The following is a 20,272-nucleotide window of genomic DNA, read 5'->3' as shown; positions in this document are numbered from 1 at the left end:
TAAGTTTCCTTGAATCTACAAAGGCTACTTGAGCACACAAGGGAGACTTGTTGAAATCACAAGGAGAAAATAAATTTGACACCTAGTTCATGCCAGCACATGTGGCGCTATTCTCGATTCAGCCACAGCATCGAATCATATCACTGGTGTGGTTCTTGACGACTGTGTCCTATATACATTATCCAAAACCATGTATTTATGCATTTAAGCGAGCCAACACATTTGGCATTGAATGAGAATCAGATGAAACAGTTGGATCTGATCATACTTTCATTATAAGCTACATCTATTTTCACCACTGCCCAGTTTGCACAAACAAGTGAACAAGCTCAGACAATACAGAAACACAAGATTGTGGATCTCAAAGCCTTTGTTCTACCGTAATAAAATTTGGTTTCAACACCCAAAAAGGAAACTAAAGAACAGCATCGAGAGATCGGTACCTTATTAGCATTGTTACAATCCAAAAATATAGCAACAACAAAAAGGACAACCGACCAAGCTAATAAATTACAAATGGTAATTGGAAAGAGGAAAACATATCTCAACTAAGCAACTGGAAACTAATAAATCACTTACTAATTCTCACTTCTAGAAAGAATTAAATCCTCCGCCAACTTCATCTTCATCGTCTAAGCTCACACGTGGATGAGGAATGGTAGCTGCTGCGGTCTATGCACCGGAAAAAGCACGAGGAGCACCAATTAATTAATTAAGCTAATGCTTCACTTGTGTTCATGGGCCCTGTTGGACTTGCCGATGTATCTGAACGATCCAATCGACATAGCCACTTGTTCCACCTATTTGATCCTCAACAAGGTTGAGAAGCAGCAAGGAGCCCTCTCTGGGTTGCTCCCCTTGTCTTACTAAATGACAATGCTGGTAAAAGGAAGGATCACTCTCCCTCATTCTTTTCAACATCAGTGAAAGCTTTCTTGAAAACTCATTGTTGAGCTCAGTGAGACAAACCTGCAGATCGTCAAGCACATACAGTCAATAGGGAGATGGCATTGACCTCTCAAGTATACTAGACACATTTAGTGTGTATAAGCTATGGTGATGCCAGAAAAAGTCGCAACTCATACAAACTGGCATAAAAGGACACTAAAAATATCCTACATTTCCCTTTTAAGAGACTATAATCTAATGTCAAACATAATCACAGATATTGCCATATTTTTTACAATCTCGTGATTTATCACGAGATTTTCAAAAACTGATACAATCCTGATGTTATCTCGTTATTAACATGATACTTATATTTTTACATATTATACGATATATCCTTATATATATTTAAAATTTAAATATACCAATATTTTCCCAAGATTTTCCCAAAAAACAATTTTCCTATCGCGAGTTTATCCTTTCTGGAGAAACTCCCGATAATGAGATTTGTGACTATGATGTCAAGAAGGAACCAACTTTTTCTATTTTAGAGATGAGCTGGGGGATAAACCCCTGTGGGAATTCCAACCCGAGACCTTTCGGTTTTCATAGTCTGACCTAAACCATGCAGCTATCTCATTCAACCCCGGGAGGAACCAGCTTTGCGGATTAAAAGAATAATGGGGTCAACCATGACAATTCACAAGTTTGCCTGGCAGTCAAGAATGATAAAATTGCAACAAAAGCCTGTAAATCAAACTGTCGAAAAAGCCACATACCTCAGACAAGTCAACAAAACCTGTCAAATCTGGTCCTATTACATTGGCCGCTATATCAGATGAAAGCACTTTGCCAAACCAAATAATGAAGCGAAACCCATCATCATAAAGAAATAGGCCTCTGGGATCCAAGGATTCCGCTGTTAAAGGCACCTGTTTCAGAACTTTGGCATAATCGTCAATAGTAGCAGGCCCCTACACATGGCAAAATAATTCAGAATTAAAACCAAACATATGCAAAAATCTTTAATGACAAAAACTGAATATCGAAGAGAAATTGATGATGCATCAAAAGAACCATTAACCTTCAAAAGATATTCATCGATCCGGTACAAATTAGGATAGAGAAGCTTCAGTAATCTATTAACAGGCACAACCATCAAGTAGTAACCAGCTGCACAGCGCTCATCTAGTTGGGCATCAGCATACCCACCACGAAGAGCTATGGATTTACACAAAGCCAGTGCATACAGAGGCAAAAATCTCAACGATTCTGGATATATCAATCTGCCAGTTAACCGATGTTGAACAGCATACAGGTTCCGGTATTCTTTTAGGCTTTTAACTATCCTTAGTTGCACAGCTTGGCGCGCTTCTTCCAGCTTACTGGACAAGGTTTTCTCAATTGCTGCAATTTTTTGGCATCACAGTAGATGTCAGAAAATTGATGAAATAATAAACGATAAAAAAAAGAATAAAAGCTGTTGTGCATATCCACTCTTATGGAACATATTCTAATACATAATATGCTAATCCAACAGCAATAGAGACTTAACAGACCATGTAACCAATAATCAATTATGAGAATGTGAACATCAAAAAGAAATCTCAATCTAGGACTCACATGCCAGTGTCAAAGAAAGCACTAAATATCCGTTTCAGTGTCAAAAGAATGAAAATAATAGAAATAAAAAAGTTCAGCATTTCAATTTTGCGCCATGTCCATTGTATTCATTTTATGCTTCCAATAATAATAAATATATAGAATGCTCCTCTAAGTATCATGTCTGTAATTGATCGATGGCACCTCCTTGTTCTCCATCTTAGATTTGAACCACCAAAGAACCCTCCATTCCTTGATGGAAGACCTTAAACTGTGGCCAACCCTCCTCCCAAAGAGGGTCCAAGCCTCCTTCCATGCATTTTCCTCAAATTGAGCTTCTCTTTTGATCACAAACAACCAAAAGATAGACGGTCAAGTCCCCTTCAATTGCAAGGAATATGGTTCTGGGGACATTTTCAAATGAAATATTTGCATTTGTACAAGGTGATTGAAGAACTAACAGGCTCAGATTGGCTCATTTACACAAATAAGAGACATTCCCAACATGAATCCATGTCTTACAACTTCAAGGCCAAAGTGGATCATCGATGTTGGATCCAACTCGCATTGGATACAAATGTGTCAGTCCAGAATAGGTTTAGACCTAGTTGGCCCATATAAAAATATAAATATAATTTGTCGCTTTCTTTTTCACAAAAAGCTGAAAACTTCACTGGCTCACGGGTGTGTCCGTAGCTTTCAGAGGGCCACATAAGGCAGGGTGGTCGTGGGGCCCCACCCAGAGTTTTCCTAGTACTATAAAATATAAAGTTAACACGACCCTGCCGATTCACCAGGTTGACCCAGCCGAGTCACGAGTCGATCATGGAGTGACGAGTCACTGGGTTTTAAAACTATGCTACATGGTGGTTCTCGAGTTTTTTCCAAAAAGTTTGAAGCCTACACAATTTACCACAGAAAAAAGAAAAAAAAACATTATAGTTCAAAAAAAAAAAAACTCCGCCTTTGTATAACTGTTTAGTTATACACCGCCGGTCCCAAGCCCAGATAAAGGAGGAGGGTTGCGGTAGGCTAGTGACACCCTATGAATATGAACCAATATGAGAATTTTGTTGGGGCGTTCCCTACTGAGCGATGTGATATACTCTATAGGCCCGAAGGCAGTGATAAATGGGCAAGGGTTGCCAGGTCGTCGCCCAGAAGCAACGCGTCACACCGGCGCCCGGGTGTGGTGTCAAATAGGCAAGGGTTCCCTCACTTTGTTGGACGGGTGGGGGGTAAAGAAGATAGTTCAAGACCATAAAATTAGGTTAGCGACTTGGAACATAAGGTCGTTAACTAGTAAGAGTTAGTAGATGTTATGTGTAGGAGAAAGATTGATATTTTATGTCTACAAGAGACCAAATGGGTAGGTGAGAAAGCAAAAGTGATAGAACCTTGAGGATATAAGATTTGGTATAAAGGAATAAATAGGAATAGGAATGGAGTAGGGACTGTTATTAGTCGTGAGTTTATAGATAATGTAGTTGAGGTCCGCAGGAAGGGTGATAGGATTTTACTTATTAAATTAGTATTAGGTACGAATATTATTAATATTATTAGTGTTTATTCACCTCCATTAAGCATCAATTTTGGGAAGATTTAGATGGAGTAGTACAAGGGATATCTTATGGAGAAAAGCTTTTCATCGGCGGTGACCTTAATGGACATGTAGGCATTAGTAGAGATGGATTTGAAAGTATCCATGGAGGCTATGGTATAGGAGAAAGAAATAAAAGTGAAGAAAGGATTTTAGATTTTGGTTTGTCCTATGATATGATTTTAGCAAACACTTGGTTTAGGAAGAGGGAATCTCACATAGTAACATTTAAAAGTAGGGTTAATACGAATCAGATAGATTTTTTCATACTTAGAAAAAGAGATAGGGGTTGTTGCATCGATTGTAAGGTTATACCGGGAGAAAGTGTAGCTACACAACATAGAGTCTTAATTTTAGATCTTAGAATTAAAAAATGCCGCAAAAGGGATAGATCCTAGAATTAAGTGGTGGGCACTGAAAGGAGCTAAACAAGGAATGTTTGTAGAGCAGGTAGTTAAGGAAGCCGATTGGTGTCTCGATGAGGATTCAGAATCAATGTGGAATAAGATAGCGGGTGGCATGAGAAAGGTGGCTAAGGAGGTATTGGGTGAGTCTAAAGGCGGTGCACCGCTAGGTAAGGATACATCATGGTGGAACGAAGATGTCAAATTAGTTATTAACGTTAAAAGAGAGTGTTATAGAAATCTAAGTAAGAGTCGTGATAATGAGAATTTGGAGAAGTATATGATAGCAAAGAAGCAAGCTAAAAAAGTAGTTCGAAACGCGATGGATAAGGTATATAAGGAGGTTTATGACAAATTGAATACCAAAGAGGGCGAGAATTTATAGGCTTGCAAAGATGAGAGATAAGAAATCGAGGGATCTGGGTCTGGTTAGATGTATCAAAGATGAAATGCAAAGGGTTTTAGTCAAAGATGAGGAGATTAAGGAGATATGAAAAGATTATTTTAATAAGCTATTTAATGGAAGTCATGCTCAGGATCTTGGAGACTTCCCCATTCCTTTTCATGAGATGAATCATGACTTCATGCGCAAGAAATTGTAGAGGCTTTGAAGAAAATGAAATCAAGAAGGGCAGTGGGCCCAGATGGTATACCTATCGAAGCTTGAAAATGCTTGGGTGAGAAAGGTTTAGAATAGTTGACAAATTTTTTTAACAAGATTTGGCGGACAAATAAGATGCCTAATGAGTGGAGGAAGAGTACTTTGGTGCCTCTATATAAGAATAAGGGTGATATACAAATTGCACAAACTATAGTGGTATAAAACTCATGAGTCATACTATGAAACTTTGGGAGAGGGTGATTGAGTCTAGGTTGAGAAAGGTTGTCATAATATCGGAGAATCAATTTGGTTTTATGCCTGAAAGATCAACTATGAAAGCTATACATCTTCTTAGACAACTTATTGAGAGAAATAGAGAGAAAAACAAAGATTTGCATATGGTTTTTATTGATTTGGAGAAGGCATACGATAGAGTACCTAGGGACGTTCTCTGGTGGACAATGATGAAGAAAAGTGTTTCTCTCAAGTACATTAGTATAATTAAGGATATGTACGAATGAATAGTAACCAATGTCCGCACTTGTAGAGGAGTGACAACCAATTTTCCTATAACGGTTGGGTTACATCAAGGATCTGCATTAAGCCCTTTCCTATTTGCTATAGTGAAGGATGAGCTTACGAGATCAATTCAAGAAAATGTGCCGGTTTTAAGTTGAGTAAGAGTAAGACAGAATATATGGAATGTCGGTTTAGTAAGCAACGAAGTAGTGATGGGAGTGTAGTGAAGCTTGGTGAGCAAGAAATACCGGTGGATGATTGTTTCAAATATTTGGAAGATAAAGGTTGGGTGGATGAAATGGAAAAGTTCAACTGGAGTGTTGTGCGACCGTAGAATGTCATTGCGGTTGAAGGGAAAGTTTTATAGGACGACAATTAGTCCCGCTTTACTATATGGTACGGAATGTTGGGCTGCCAAGAGACATCATATTCAAAAAATTAGTGTAGCTGAGATGCGTATGCTTAGATGGATGTGTGGAAATACAATAAAAGATAAGATTCGAAACGAGGAGATACGTAAGAAGGTAGGCGTTGCATCCATTTAAAATAAGATGAGAGAGAATCGTTTGCGGTGGTTTGGACATATTCGGCGAAGGCCTAATGATGCTCCAGTTAGAAGGATGGAGAAATGGGAAAATATATTAGTTAAAAGAGGTCGGGGTAGGCCTAAGAAAACTTGGATGAAGATGATAGGAAAGGATATGAATGCTTTGAACCTCACCGAGGACATGGCATTGGATAAAAATGATTGGAGGAGAATGATTCATGTGGAAGACCCAGAATGATTTTCTTTTTTGGTTCATATCGCCGACCCCAATTGTTTTGGGATGAAGGTGTAGTTGTTGTTGATAGTTCCACAAATGAGTTCTATTTCATCAAGATAGATGCAGGTTCCAGAGCCCATGGACTGGCAAGATTGAAGCAACTGCTTTCGAACTAAAAGATCCATTTGTGAACCCTATGTGAAGACATTATATATGTGTTTTATAAGTAAAGAGAGCTGCTTGTAATTTTTTTTTATGACGAGGAACCCTTGATATGCTATTTTATAATATGATTAATATATACTTTTATTAATATATGTGTTGAAGTCGGCAGAGAAGCTATCGTTAATTCTCATTAGGTCTAATCTCTCTTAAATAGAGATTAGACAATAATAGATTATTTACAATAATACCCTTTGCTACAATAAAATAAACGAGAGACCCAGCCTATTAAATAGTTACCAAACTACACTTAATGCATATGTATATATACGGTGACTGCTTCTCAACACTCCCCCTCAAGCTGGAGCATAGATATCAATAATGCTCAGCTTGTCACAACATCTTGAAAAATTAGACCTAACTAGGGGCTTGGTGAAGACATCAACAATTTGTTTTTCTGAAGATATGTGCTTGGTACAAATGTACCTAGTCTGTACCAGGTCACATACATAGTGACAATCCACCTGATATGCTTTGTCCTTTCATGAAACATTGGGTTATTAGCAATATAAGTAGCAACTTTATTATCACATATCATCACCGTAGGTAACGAAACTTTCACTTGAAGATCAGTCAACACAGATTTAATCCACATCATCTCTGCAACAGTTTGAGCCATATCCCGATACTCTGACTCAGCGCTCGACCTGACAACAACAACTTGTTTCTTACTTCTCCAAGTGACCAGGTTCCCTCCAACAAACACACGGAATCCAGTTGTCGACTTTCTATCATCAACCAACCCTGCATAATCTGCATCTGAATAGGCAATAATATCTAAAGAAGGGTTTTGTTTAAACCATAGCCCTTTACTAAGGAAGAACTTGAGATATTTGAGAATCATCATTGCAGCCTCCCAGCGAGCCTTTGTAGGCTTGTCCATAAACTGACTTATCTTGCTCACGGCTAGAGATATGTCAGGTCTAGTCAGAGTCACATATAATAACTTACCAACCAAGGAGCGATAACTGCTACTGTCCTCATACTCTGATTTTTCATCAAACAGATGAGCCTTAGGATCTATGTCACATGGGTGCAGGTGCAGGTGCGGAGATGCGATACTTTCAAAAAACTTGAGTGCAGGGGGGCGACAAATACATATATATATATATATATATATATATATATATATATATATATATATATATATAAAGTCCAAAAGTTGGACATAAATGACGTTGGGTGCATTGCCTACACCAAGGGTCAGGTTGACCGCATCGGGTGTGGGTGCTAGTGCGACGCGGGTGTGGCACCTAGTTGGAGAGTCCATGTGACATAGCTTAGGATCCATAGGAATCCTTGCAGGTTTGGCTCCTAACATCCCATTATCCTTCAGCAGATCCAAGACATATTTTCGCTGTGACAAAACCAATCCTTTTCTACTCCTTGCAACCTCTATGCCTAAGAAATATCTGAGTGATCCCAAATCCTTAGTCACAAAGTGTTTATGAAGATGAAACTTTGTCTCTGAGATGTCTTTTTCACTGCTTCATGTGACTATAATGTCATCAACATATACTATCATAACCATAATCCATGCACAAGTAGTTTTAATAAAAAGAGTGATTAGAGGCTGACATTACCTCAACCAGCTTGGAGAACCACGCATGGAGACTCTGTTTAAGATCATAGATTGCCTTTTTCAACTTGCATACCTTCTGACACTCCCCCTAAACTTCAAACCCCAGAGGTTGCTGCATGTAAACTGTCTCCTCCAAATCTCCATACAGAAAAACATTTTTCACATCAAGCTGACATAGAGACCAACCATGGTGCACTGCAACTAACAAAACAAGACGAATAGTCTCAAGGCGAGCAACAAAAGAGAATGTCTCAAAGAAGTCCACTCTATAGGTTTGAGTATAGCCTTTAGCAACCAGGTGGGCTTTAAACCTTTCGATCGATCTATCTGAGTTATACTTAATAGTATAGACCCATTTACAACCAACAATATCAGCCTCATGCGGTGGATCAACTAAGTCCCATGTTCCCCTAGAAAGTAGTGCATCCATTTCATCCTGCATGGCCTTCGCCCATCTGGGGTCCAGAAGAGCTTGATGATGATTGAGAGGAACTGATGCAACAGACAATGCTAATACAAAATTCTTTATATTAACACCAAGTCTTGCCTCGAAAACAAACTGAGAAATAAGGTTAAGCGTACACTGCCTTTTGCCCTTCCGAAGAGCAAAAGGTAAATCACCATCAACAATAGGCTCTCGAGTAGGATCAGGAACACTCACCTCTGGAGAAGTTGATGGCAAAGGCATAGAGTTGGGTGGAGCTCGATGTGTGTACACCACGGGAGGATTTTTGTAACGAGATTTAGTCGGACATGGAACAAGAGGCTCAAGAAAGACATACTCTAATGGAAAAGGAGGAACAAGAAGAGGGAAGGAATCACCCTCACTAGCATGTAATCTTTGTTAAAATGTAAAACTGTACATATATGTATATATAATAATATTATATTATTATATATATATATAAATACATTTTTAATTTCTTTCTTTTCTGTATTTTTTTCCTTTATTTTTATTTTTTGTTTTTATGTCATCTAGTTCAGTTTGAACTAGAATGACTGTTGCTAGTCAAGTCCTGTCCAGACTTGACTAGCAATAGAGGTGTTGGACTGACACAGTCCAACAGCTCTTAATAGAGCTGTTGGACTGTGCCCAACAGCTCTATTGAGTCCTCTTTCAGCTGTGTATATAAAGGGGTGCAGCCCCTCTTGTATTTTACTCCAATGCTTCTTAAGCAATTGGTTTTTCATATCAATAAAGAATACATTTTTTATTTTTATTTTGTTTCCAGTTATACCCTTTTTAAGGGTTATGCTTTAGTGTCATTCTTGACACTTGCTCTTGTTAATCAAAGCTCGTGTTTCGAAGATCCCCATTTCATTTCATGGTATCAGAGCCGCGGAAGTACTAAATCTTGAGGAAAAGCTGCCTCGGTTTCCGTGCCCGTTTGCAAAAGTGTTCGCCACTTGAAGAGAAGTGTTTTATCACTTCATTGGAGAAGATTTCACATCTTGTTGTATTGTTTTTTTTTTTTTTTTCTTTCTCATTTTTCTTCTTGTTTCTCTTCTATCCCTATTCTTTCTCTCCTTGTAATCGATGGATGACAATGATAAAGTCACCATCATGCCTATGAAACTAAGCGATACGAACTATGTAACATGGGCTTCAATCATGAAGCACCATATATGGGGAAAAGGCTTATGGGGGATTGTGGATGGTTCCGATTCGGAACCTAAGCTATCTCTTACTAAAAAGGAGGGAGATAAAGAGGTCCCTCTATCGGAAGAAGAGAAAATCAAGGCTATTGCCTCATACGAGAAGAAATGGAAAGAATGGAGAATATCTCATGCGAAGATAATGTCATGGCTTATCAATAGCGTTGACATTAAAAAATGCTCAAGTCTTGCCAAATTTGATCATGCCGATAAGGCATGGGAATACCTTAAGAATATGTATTCCCTTAAAGATATTGCACACGTGTGCAACCTCCAAGAAAAAGTTCGAATGATGACACAAGGAGACAAAACTATTCGTGAATATTACAATGGGTTGTCCGAACTTTGGGAAGAACTTTCCCTTTTAGAACCAAAGTGGCATTGTGCCGAAGACATCGAGCTTCGTCAGAAACAACTCGATGCTGAACATTTTTACCAGTTTATCACTGGATTAAGGCCGGAATTTGAAACCACTAAATCGGCCCTACTTCACAGGGGAAAAATTCCTTCTATTGTTGAAACTATTGAAGAGTTAACAATGGAAGAAAATCGTCTCCGGAAAGGTTCTTTAAAAATTGAAGATGATTCCGTTTTAGCCGTGTCTAGACCAGGGAATCATGTTCGATCATATAGGCCTCCTCACTTTAACCGACAAAATGGTGACTATGATAAGAAGAAAGTTATTTGTCATCACTGTCATGAACCGGGACACTACAGGCCACAATGTCCCAAACTTAAGGAACTGAGAGAAAAAAGAGCTGCAATTGCTGGATCGGAGCCTAAAGATCAGGATGCACCAGTTTCCCTGGCCCAACTAATGGAGATTCTTCAGCCTCTCATCAAAGGTGCCTCTTCCTCATCTGAAGATTCAACCGGCGCAGCAGCCTCATCTTTTTCTGATTTAGGTAAAATTTCTTGGCTTCTTGACTCTGGTGCATCTTTTCATATGACCCCAAATAATCAAAGTCTATCCAAATGTGTTAAAAATAAAACAAGTGTGTCAAAGGTCTTTACTGCTGATGGGACTTCTCTTGAAATAGAAGGAATAGGAAATTTTGAAAAAATTTATAAAACAAAAAATTTTTTTATTCCAGAAATTAGACATGTTCCCAAATTAAATTTAAATCTTTTATCTGTATCTCAAATTTCTGATTATGGGTGTAATATTTCTTTTTCTTCTCATGGTTGTTGGGTACAGGATCGCCAGTCAGGCAAGCTGATTGGGGAAGGCCATAGAGAAGGAGGGCTCTATTACATGGATTTTTTGGAAATGCCGAAGAAAGCTTTTTGTTATAATATTCAAAAAATAGAGTTGGAACTGTGGCATAAGAGACTTGGTCACCCACATATAGCCAAAATCCAACATTTTCCAAATCTAGGGAAATTTTGTAACTCTGAATCATTTGATTGTAAAGATTGTATTCTCGGCAAAATGAAAAAATTACCATTTCAGAACAGAACCTTTTTCTCTTCAAGACCACTTGAATTAATACACTCGGATGTTTGGGGTCCTGCACCAGTAATTTCTAAAGGAGGATTTGTTTACTATGTTATTTTTGTCGATGATTTCTCCCGACATACGTGGATGTACTTTCTCAAACATAAGTCTGAAGTATTTTCATACTTTCAAACTTTTCATAATATGGTTAAAAACAAGTTTCAAAATGATATTACTATTTTTCGCACAGATTCAGGGGGAGAGTTTTTATCCACAGATTTTCAAAATTATCTTAAATTGCATGGCATCACACATCAAAGATCTTGTCCTTATACACCTCAACAAAATGGACTGGCAGAACGAAAACATCGCCATATTATAGAAACCACTAGAACTTTATTAATAGCAAATCAAGTCCCTAAAGACTTTTGGGCAGAAGCTGCCTTAACTGCCACCTATCTCATTAATAGGATGCCATCTTCTTCGTTACAAAATATCACTCCCATTGAAAAACTTATGAACATTTCTCCAGACTACTCTAGATTAAGAATATTTGGGTGCAAATGTTTCATATTTACTGACAAAAATGATAAACTTTCCCCTCGTGCGATTCCCTGTGCCTTTTTAGGATATGCTGAAAACCAGAAAGGTTATAGATGTTTTGACTTCAAAAATAATAAACTATATGTGTCTAGAAATGTTTCCTTTCTTGAAAAGGAGAGCTTCTTTGATTTTAGAAAATTAAAAGACGTCACTGAGTACTCCTTTTTGCTAGATCTAACATCAACATCTGATGAATATGACCTTGATTGTAACTTTGATGATGATCACAGAATTATTGATCTTAATGTTGAAAATGAAGAAGTTCATAGAGATACTAGTATTCAATATTCCAGGCGACAAGAGTCTAATACTCCATGTGCACTTGAGAAATATTCTAACATTCCAACTAGACAATCATCCCGAATCTCGAGGCCTCCAGAAAAGTTTGTATCATACGAGTCTTTCTCACCCACATATAGGGCAGTTATTGCATTAATTCACTCATATGAAGAACCATCCACATATTTTCAAGCAAAAAATGATATCAAATGGATAGAAGCCATGAAAGCTGAATTAGATGCACTTGAAAAGGCTTCTACATGGAATATTCAAGATCTTCCTCCAGGGAAGAAAACTATAGGATGTCGATGGGTTTATAAAATTAAAACCAAGAGTGATGGTACTCTTGAAAGATATAAAGCCCGTTTAGTAGCCAAAGGTTATGCCCAAGAATATGGGATTGATTATGAAGAAACCTTTGCTCCGGTGGCTCGTATGACTACTGTCCGAACCTTAATTGCCTTAGCTTCTATCAAAAAATGGTCTATTTTTCAAATGGATGTCAAAAATGCTTTTTTAAATGGAAAGCTAGTTGAAGAAGTATATATGGAACCCCTCCTGGTCTAAGTATTCCTAAGGGTAAAGTCCTTCGCTTAGAAAAAGCTCTTTATGGACTTAAACAAGCACCAAAAGCTTGGTATGATAGGTTTAGTCGTGTTATGATTGATATTGGTTTTCAATTCTGTTTAACTGACACTGCTTTGTTTATTAAGAATTCTGATGCAGGGATCATTGTGCTTCTTCTCTATGTGGATGATATGATCATCACCGGAAGCGATAAACAGGGAGTTGCAACAATCAAAACACTTCTTAAATCTCATTTTGAAATGACTGATTTGGGCTTGTTGAGATATTTTTTAGGCATTGAAGTTGCTTATTCTCCTAGAGGATATTTATTATCTCAGACTAAATTTGCTTTTGATATTGTTTTCAGGTCTGGTATTACTGATGATAAGAAAGTTGACACTCCAGAAGTTGTTAATGTTAAAATGAAGATTGATGATGGAGAACTTCTTGCAGACCCTACTCCTTACAGACAGCTTGTCGGGGCACTTTCCTATCTATCCATTACCAGACCAGATATAGCACATGCTGTTCATACAGCAAGTCAATTTCAACATGCTCCTACTTCTGTTCATATGGGAGCAGTCATGCGTATTATCAGATACATCAAGTCCTCTCTTTCACGAGGACTTTTCTTATCTTCCTCCTCTTCTCTTGATTTAATTGCATATACTGATGCTGATTGGGGAGGTGATCCCAATAACAGACACTCAACCACTGGCTTTTGTGTCTTTTTAGGGGAATCATTAATCTCGTGGAGGTGTAAAAAGCAGCAGAAGGTATCTCTCTCATCCACCGAAGCTGAATACAGAGCCATGGCAACCACGACCATGGAAGTAGTTTGGCTCCGACGACTGCTTGCTGACATGGGAGTTGAAGCAACAAAGGCTTCACAAATGTGTTGTGACAACAAAAGTGCGATCTACATTGCCAGTAACAGAACATTCCACGAACGCACCAAACACATCGAAATGGATTGTCACTACGTCAGAGAGGAATATCTACACGGGATAATTGATCTGCCATATGTCACTTCAGAATATCAGTTAGCAGACTTCTTTACAAAGCCTCTCGCTGCTCCCCGATTTCACTTTCTCTTAGACAAACTTTCGCTCATTGTACCGTAAGTTTGAGGGGGAGTGTTAAAATGTAAAACTGTACATATATGTATATATAATAATATTATATTATTATATATATATATAAATACATTTTTAATTTCTTTCTTTTCTGTATTTTTTTCCTTTATTTTTATTTTTTGTTTTTATGTCATCTAGTTCAGTTTGAACTAGAATGACTGTTGCTAGTCAAGTCCTGTCCAGACTTGACTAGCAATAGAGGTGTTGGACTGACACAGTCCAACAGCTCTTAATAGAGCTGTTGGACTGTGCCCAACAGCTCTATTGAGTCCTCTTTCAGCTGTGTATATAAAGGGGTGCAGCCCCTCTTGTATTTTACTCCAATGCTTCTTAAGCAATTGGTTTTTCATATCAATAAAGAATACATTTTTTATTTTTATTTTGTTTCCAGTTATACCCTTTTTAAGGGTTATGCTTTAGTGTCATTCTTGACACTTGCTCTTGTTAATCAAAGCTCGTGTTTCGAAGATCCCCATTTCATTTCAATCTTGGAGAAGTACTAGAAAAATAAGGGATGGACTCAAAAAAGGAAACATTCGCACTGACATGCTCTCTCTGGGATATGGGATCATAACAACGATATCCTTTTTGGTGCATGGGATACCCAACAAAAACACATTTTATAGACAGAGGGAACAATTTATGTTGGTTGGGACCCAAATTTATGAACAAAGCACACACAACCAAATATCTTTGGAGAGATGGGAAAAAGAGGAGCTTCAAGACAGAGAATTTGAATGGGAATACAATCCCCTACAGAGGTTGAAGGCATACGGTTTATTAGGTATCCCGCAGTTAGAACCGCATCTCCCCAGTAGGACGCATGCATATTAAACTGGATCATGAGGCAACGAGCAACATTTAGAATTTGTCTATGCCTGCGCTCAGCTACTCTATTCTGTTGCGAGGTATGAGGACAAGAAGTCTGAGGTTGGATTCTAAGATTTTTGTAAAATTAAAGTAATTCAAAGGATTTGAATTCAAGAGCATTGTCACTGCAAACAACTTTGACACAAAAATTAAGCTGAGTTTTTATTTTAATAATTAAGGATTTGAGAATAATGGGAGCTTCAACATTATCTTTTAACAAGAATACCTAAGATAATTTGGAAAAATCATCTACAATGACTAAATAATAACGACACTTAGAACGACTAGGAATTCTACTTGGACCCCAAACATCAACATGAAGAAGATCAAACAAATTTTGACTCGAAGAACTCTGACTAGACGAAAATAACTCCTATGATGCTTCCCAAGTTGACATGCTTCACACAGCAAGGTAGTGGAATGAGAGATATGAGGAATGACTCTACGCAGTTTAAGCAACAGAAGATGACTAAGACGATGATGCCAAAGCAACGGACTGAAAGAGGACTCAACTGCTGAATGAACAGATCCAACCGGTTGGTGTAAATAATAAACTCCACCTTCCTCATAGCCTCCATCAATTCTCTTTCCCGTCAGCAAGTCCTGAAAAGTACAACAGGCAGGATCAAATATTACTCTACAATTCAATTCTTTGGCAACACGACTAACAGATAACAAATTTTGAGGAAATAAAGGGGCATGAAGAACATTTGATAGCTGAAGAGTAGAGGAGATATAAATATTTCCCTGGCCAACAATGTGAGAGGAACTTCCATCAGCAAGAACTACCTTTTTATGGTTAGCAACACTATTCAAATTTGAAAAATCACATGAATTTCCATACAAATGTTTATATGCCCCTTAATCAATAATTCACCTCCTACCTTGACAAGATAATCCATCACATGCAACATCAGCCACAGAGGAACTAGATGGACGATGGGCCAGTAACTCATCATAATCAGCACGAGTAAGTGTAACCGAATCACTAGGAGGAGCATAGAGAGACTCAGGTTTGGCAACTTGTGTCGTAGGAACAACTTTAGCTGAAGGTGCGAGAGGTCGTCCATGCTTGTCAAAGCATCTATCTTCTAAATGCCCAAATCTCCCGCAGTAGGTACACTGGAGCTTGCCTCTTCCTCCTGTGCCTCGACCACGTCCACAACCCCATATATTAGGAGTAAAACCTCGGCCTCGATCATAGAAAACAGACAAAGCAGAGGTTTGCGATTCTGATTGGGATAAAGGAAGGGACATGACAAGCCTGCTCAACCAATTATATGCCTCAGCAAGAGTGGGAACATCTGAGCCCGTCAACATCTGAACTTTGGCAACTGAGAATTCAGTTGACAAGCCAGTAAGGAACCACGCGACCATGGTGTGCTCCTGGTGAAAATTATGTTTATCACAACACAATGGTCTATGTGCATTTACTCTCTCAAATGCTACTTTCACAGAGGCATACTACTGTGCTAGAGTTTACTCTCCTTGCTGCGATTGATAGATCTCCTCCACTTGAAGAATACTACTTACATTAGTTTCTTGTGAGTAAGTATCTCTCAAATTGTCCCACATTTGTTTTGTGGTCGTGTAATAAATAAGCCCATCGGCTATGTGAAGTTGAACACTTCATAATCTAGGACATGATGATATCATTGTCCTCTTCCCATGTAGCATACTTTCCAGTTTTGTCTTTAGGCTCATTTTCCAACAAAATATGTTTTCTGCGATGCCCTGAGACATACATCATGAATGTATGAGACCATCTAGCATAGTTGGTCTTGTTTCCACTGTTTCAGTCTTTAGGTTTGACTTTTGCGTTTCAGCCATGAGATTAGATAATGGATTTGTTTCAAAACGCAGGCATAACTACACGCAAACACAGCCTGCTGAAAACTCAGATCTAATGTGCACACCAACTACCAACTATGAAACCGACTATGAATCTGACCAGATTTTAATCACACTGATAAAATCTGACATACACAACCAACGACTATAACACGCTGCTCAGATCCGAAGCTTGCAAATCTAACTTGAATTGGACCTTACCTAAAAACATTCAGGGCTGCGACAAACTGCATTCCACAACCACACGCCCAATATCAGATCTGAATTATCCAGATCAGATCTGATCTAATCCACAGCTGCAACCTTGGAGGCTACCAAGATCGTGACTCGACTGCACCATGAGGAAAGCTTCAGGCCTCTTCGACGTTCACACTACCACCATCGACAGGATCTGACGTCAGATCCAAGACAGTTTGGTCACCATGAAGAGGACGTCATCCAGACTGCAGCTTGGGTCTGACGTCAGATAGGAAATCAGGAATCTCCGTGCTCCCACATGCACACCAGTTGTTGTAGACGCTGTGAGCAACCCGATCTGCGTTTGCGTTGTAGGAGGAAGAAAGGATCGATCAGATCAGACGCCCAGAGCTGTGTCCTGCTCTGATACCATGTTGAAGTCGCCAGAGAAGGAATCATTAATTCTCATTAGGTCTAATCTCTCTTAAATAGAGATTAGACAAGAATATATTATTTACAATAATACCCTTTGCTACAATAAAATAAATAAGAGAGACCTAGCCTATTAAATAGTTACCAAACTACCCTTAAATTCGTAATGCATATGTATATATACGGTGACTGCTTCTCAACAATATGTATAATGTATAATATACATAATATATATATATATATATATATTACTCGATCGAGTCATGCTAAAACTCCACTGAGGCCGAGTTATGTTGATTTCCGGGTCATTCACTGGTTTGACCCAGTAAGTGACCGAGTCGAATCGAGTCACTGGGTTGACTCGGAGAGTTTTTAAACCTTTCCCTGTAGTATCAGTAAACATATAGCCCACGATCTTAGGGTTGCTAAGAAAAACACCCATTTACTTGACCTGAAACCCATGTTCTTGGCCTTGATTAAATTATAACTGTGGATAGTTGACACTCGACAATACTCTTACATCATATGTTCCAAGCTCTTCCTCTTCCCAATATTCTGCCAAACCACCCAAATATCTGATTAGCTTTTTGTTTCATTGCTCTTACTTCTTATACGGTTTTTACTGCCCAGCAAGACTCCACCAAAGCAAACCATTTTTTCAATTATAAAATTAAATCCTACCACCCTAATCACCTGCCAGTTTTCAAATATGAAAGGAGTTTTTCCTCCACATGAGAATGGTAGAATGTCACGCCATTCGCAGATTAAATCCTTCATGCATTATACCTCCAACTCACTTTTATTTTTTTTTAGGGCTTTTTCCATATCCATCTGTTTTATTGGCTAATCTCAAATCCATCCCCACCTTTTCCTCCGTTAGGTGTTAAATACTATTATTTTAACCATGGTTAGTAGCATATCATGGTTATGACATCAACAAAAAACACATATATTGATTAAAAATTACCAGCATGTCACCTGGATACCTCTCTCTCTCTGATGTGCCTGAACCACTTTGTTGACGCCTGATCCTTTGCCATCAGAAGACGATGCCCTTGGCTAGAAAGATGACCCCTAACATCTTGCTCTATTAGCTTTGGAAAAAACAATGTGCAGAAGGCCTTTAAGGGACTTTGCTATGTAAGCTTCATCCAGTGATTGATTGGTCTACAACACTTCCAACCCCACCATCATTGACATTTCAAAGGCCTTTGGTTGCCTCTTAGTCTGCCTTGGTGGGTTGTACAACATCAAAAAAAACTATTGGGTTCCAGGGCCTTTGTTTCAATCTCATCTGATTTGGTTGATGGGAGGTCAAGTTTGGCATGTGTGTATGTATGTGCGAGTGTGCACAAAGGGAAAGGGGGGCCTGAAAAAGTTGGATGGGTGTTTTAAGCTGAGGTTGTAACAACATTGTTTTTTGGTTTCCTTTTACTGACTGGGTACCTTAGTTGTCAAAGGCGGCACCTAGGCGGCCTAGGTGCGACCCACCTGGGCGATAGGGTTTGGGTGGTAGGACCCTATTTTAGCACCTGGGTGCTTCCTAGCTCACCTAGGCGTGAAAGGGGTCTTATTTTTTTTAAGTGCATTGACTGCGGGTTATAAAAGGGGAAAGGGCGTGTGATAAAAGGCCCATTCCCCTTTTAGCTCTCCTCTCGGCGGTGAACAAGAAGTTCTCCCTCTCTCGGCGGTGCAAGGTACGTCCACTCTCACTCTTTTCTCGGGTTCTCTCTCTCTCGATAGGGAGACCCGAGTCGGATCTCTCTCTCTCTCTCTCGACAGGGAGACCCGAGACTGTCTCCGTTTGTGTGTATGTAATCTGTGTATAACGTGTGTATAATCTGTGCATGTAATTTGTGTAAAATCCATGTATAATGTGTGTCAATTATGAAGGAAATGAGCCAACCAAAATCTAAAACCAGTTGACCCAGATCCAAAGCACCCAAGTACCAAGACGGGTATGACATGGGTATACTACCGGTGCTCATTGTAGAAACACAAATAATGTCTGCAAAACTACAACAAACAAATGTAAGCTTAATACCAAAGTATCCATGTCACAGAGCACAGGACGCTCTCTGCATCACTTAATACCAAAGTAAGCATATTTGACATGACAAACTTAATTTTAGATCATTGTCAGAAAAAACTTGACAATGTCTTTCATTTTGCACCCTTGCTTCACACCAGCATAGGTAACATAGATATTTTCCATAGCAATAACAATAATAATAATATTATTATTGTTGTGTTTTAAAGAAAGAGAAAAGTTGAAGGAAATCAGATCCTGGATATGAATAGGCTGTCTAATCCTGGTATTTTTTTCAACCATCTCATCTTGATAAAAAACCAAAACATGGCCGTATCACCAGTTCCCAGATCACCCTTTATATGTCATGGCCCATTCCACCAGTTAGCAGGTTTAAAAATTGAAACCCACTGTCCTCTCTCTCTCTTTCACTAAGACTCGCGCTGATGCTATGTTAATTATCCAGTTCCACTGGCAATCTATTTCATGTCAACTGGATGGATTACTTATCCCCCACATGCAAGTTGAAGCATCATGCAACAGAAACACCTTGTCTAAACCTCCTGGCCACATCACTCATTATACAAATCCTACAAGTAAGTTTTTCCCCATGATTCCACATTGATACACCCAGCAAAACTCTGTGAACACATCATGGTATTCACTTCAGTGCAGTAACCATTTCAACATACAGCATCTATAGTCAACTCAATTCTGAAACTAAAGAAACAGGATTACCGATTTACTGCTTGGTATATCGGTCAGGAACAGTCTTATTCCTGGCCATTTAACTTTTCTGCATCCTATCCTAGTATATTCTCTTCCACAGGAATTTCAGTCTAGCTACTCAATTTTCATCACCTTTTCTGGTGATCCCCTCTCAACTCCAGAAAATTGTGTCAGCTTGTTTCCAGTTTCCACTATTCTTTAAGTCCGCATTCACATCATGCTACCAGCTGCTTTTGGGGAGATTAGACCATGTTTGCAGTCATGGAAAAGCTCTGATCGACTGTCCTCTCCCGATTCGAAAAGCTATCAGACCTCCGCCCTCC

At 38.8% G+C, this 20,272-nt stretch overlaps 1 protein-coding gene across 1 annotated transcript in view; it reads right to left on the bottom strand.

Annotated features, from left to right (window-relative positions):
• Window positions 1-352: 352 nt before the first annotated feature.
• The window catches only part of LOC149843661 (protein transport protein SEC24 A-like), a 31,915-nt gene continuing 11,995 nt past the window's right edge, over window positions 353-20,272 (bottom strand). The window contains exons 11-13 of the mRNA XM_090000000.1: window positions 1,973-2,295; window positions 1,668-1,862; window positions 353-969 (exon numbers count right to left, since the gene is read on the bottom strand). Of these exons, the coding sequence (XP_089856126.1) occupies window positions 736-969; window positions 1,668-1,862; window positions 1,973-2,295 (752 nt within the window). The 3' untranslated portion in view covers window positions 353-735. The remainder of the gene's footprint in view (window positions 970-1,667; window positions 1,863-1,972; window positions 2,296-20,272) is intronic.

This window comes from Nuphar pumila, chromosome 3, assembly GCF_984573655.1.
Source record: "Nuphar pumila chromosome 3, dmNupPumi1.hap1.1, whole genome shotgun sequence".
NCBI classification, from domain to species: Eukaryota; Viridiplantae; Streptophyta; class Magnoliopsida; order Nymphaeales; family Nymphaeaceae; genus Nuphar; species Nuphar pumila.
This window is presented reverse-complemented; position numbering and strand designations above follow the sequence as displayed.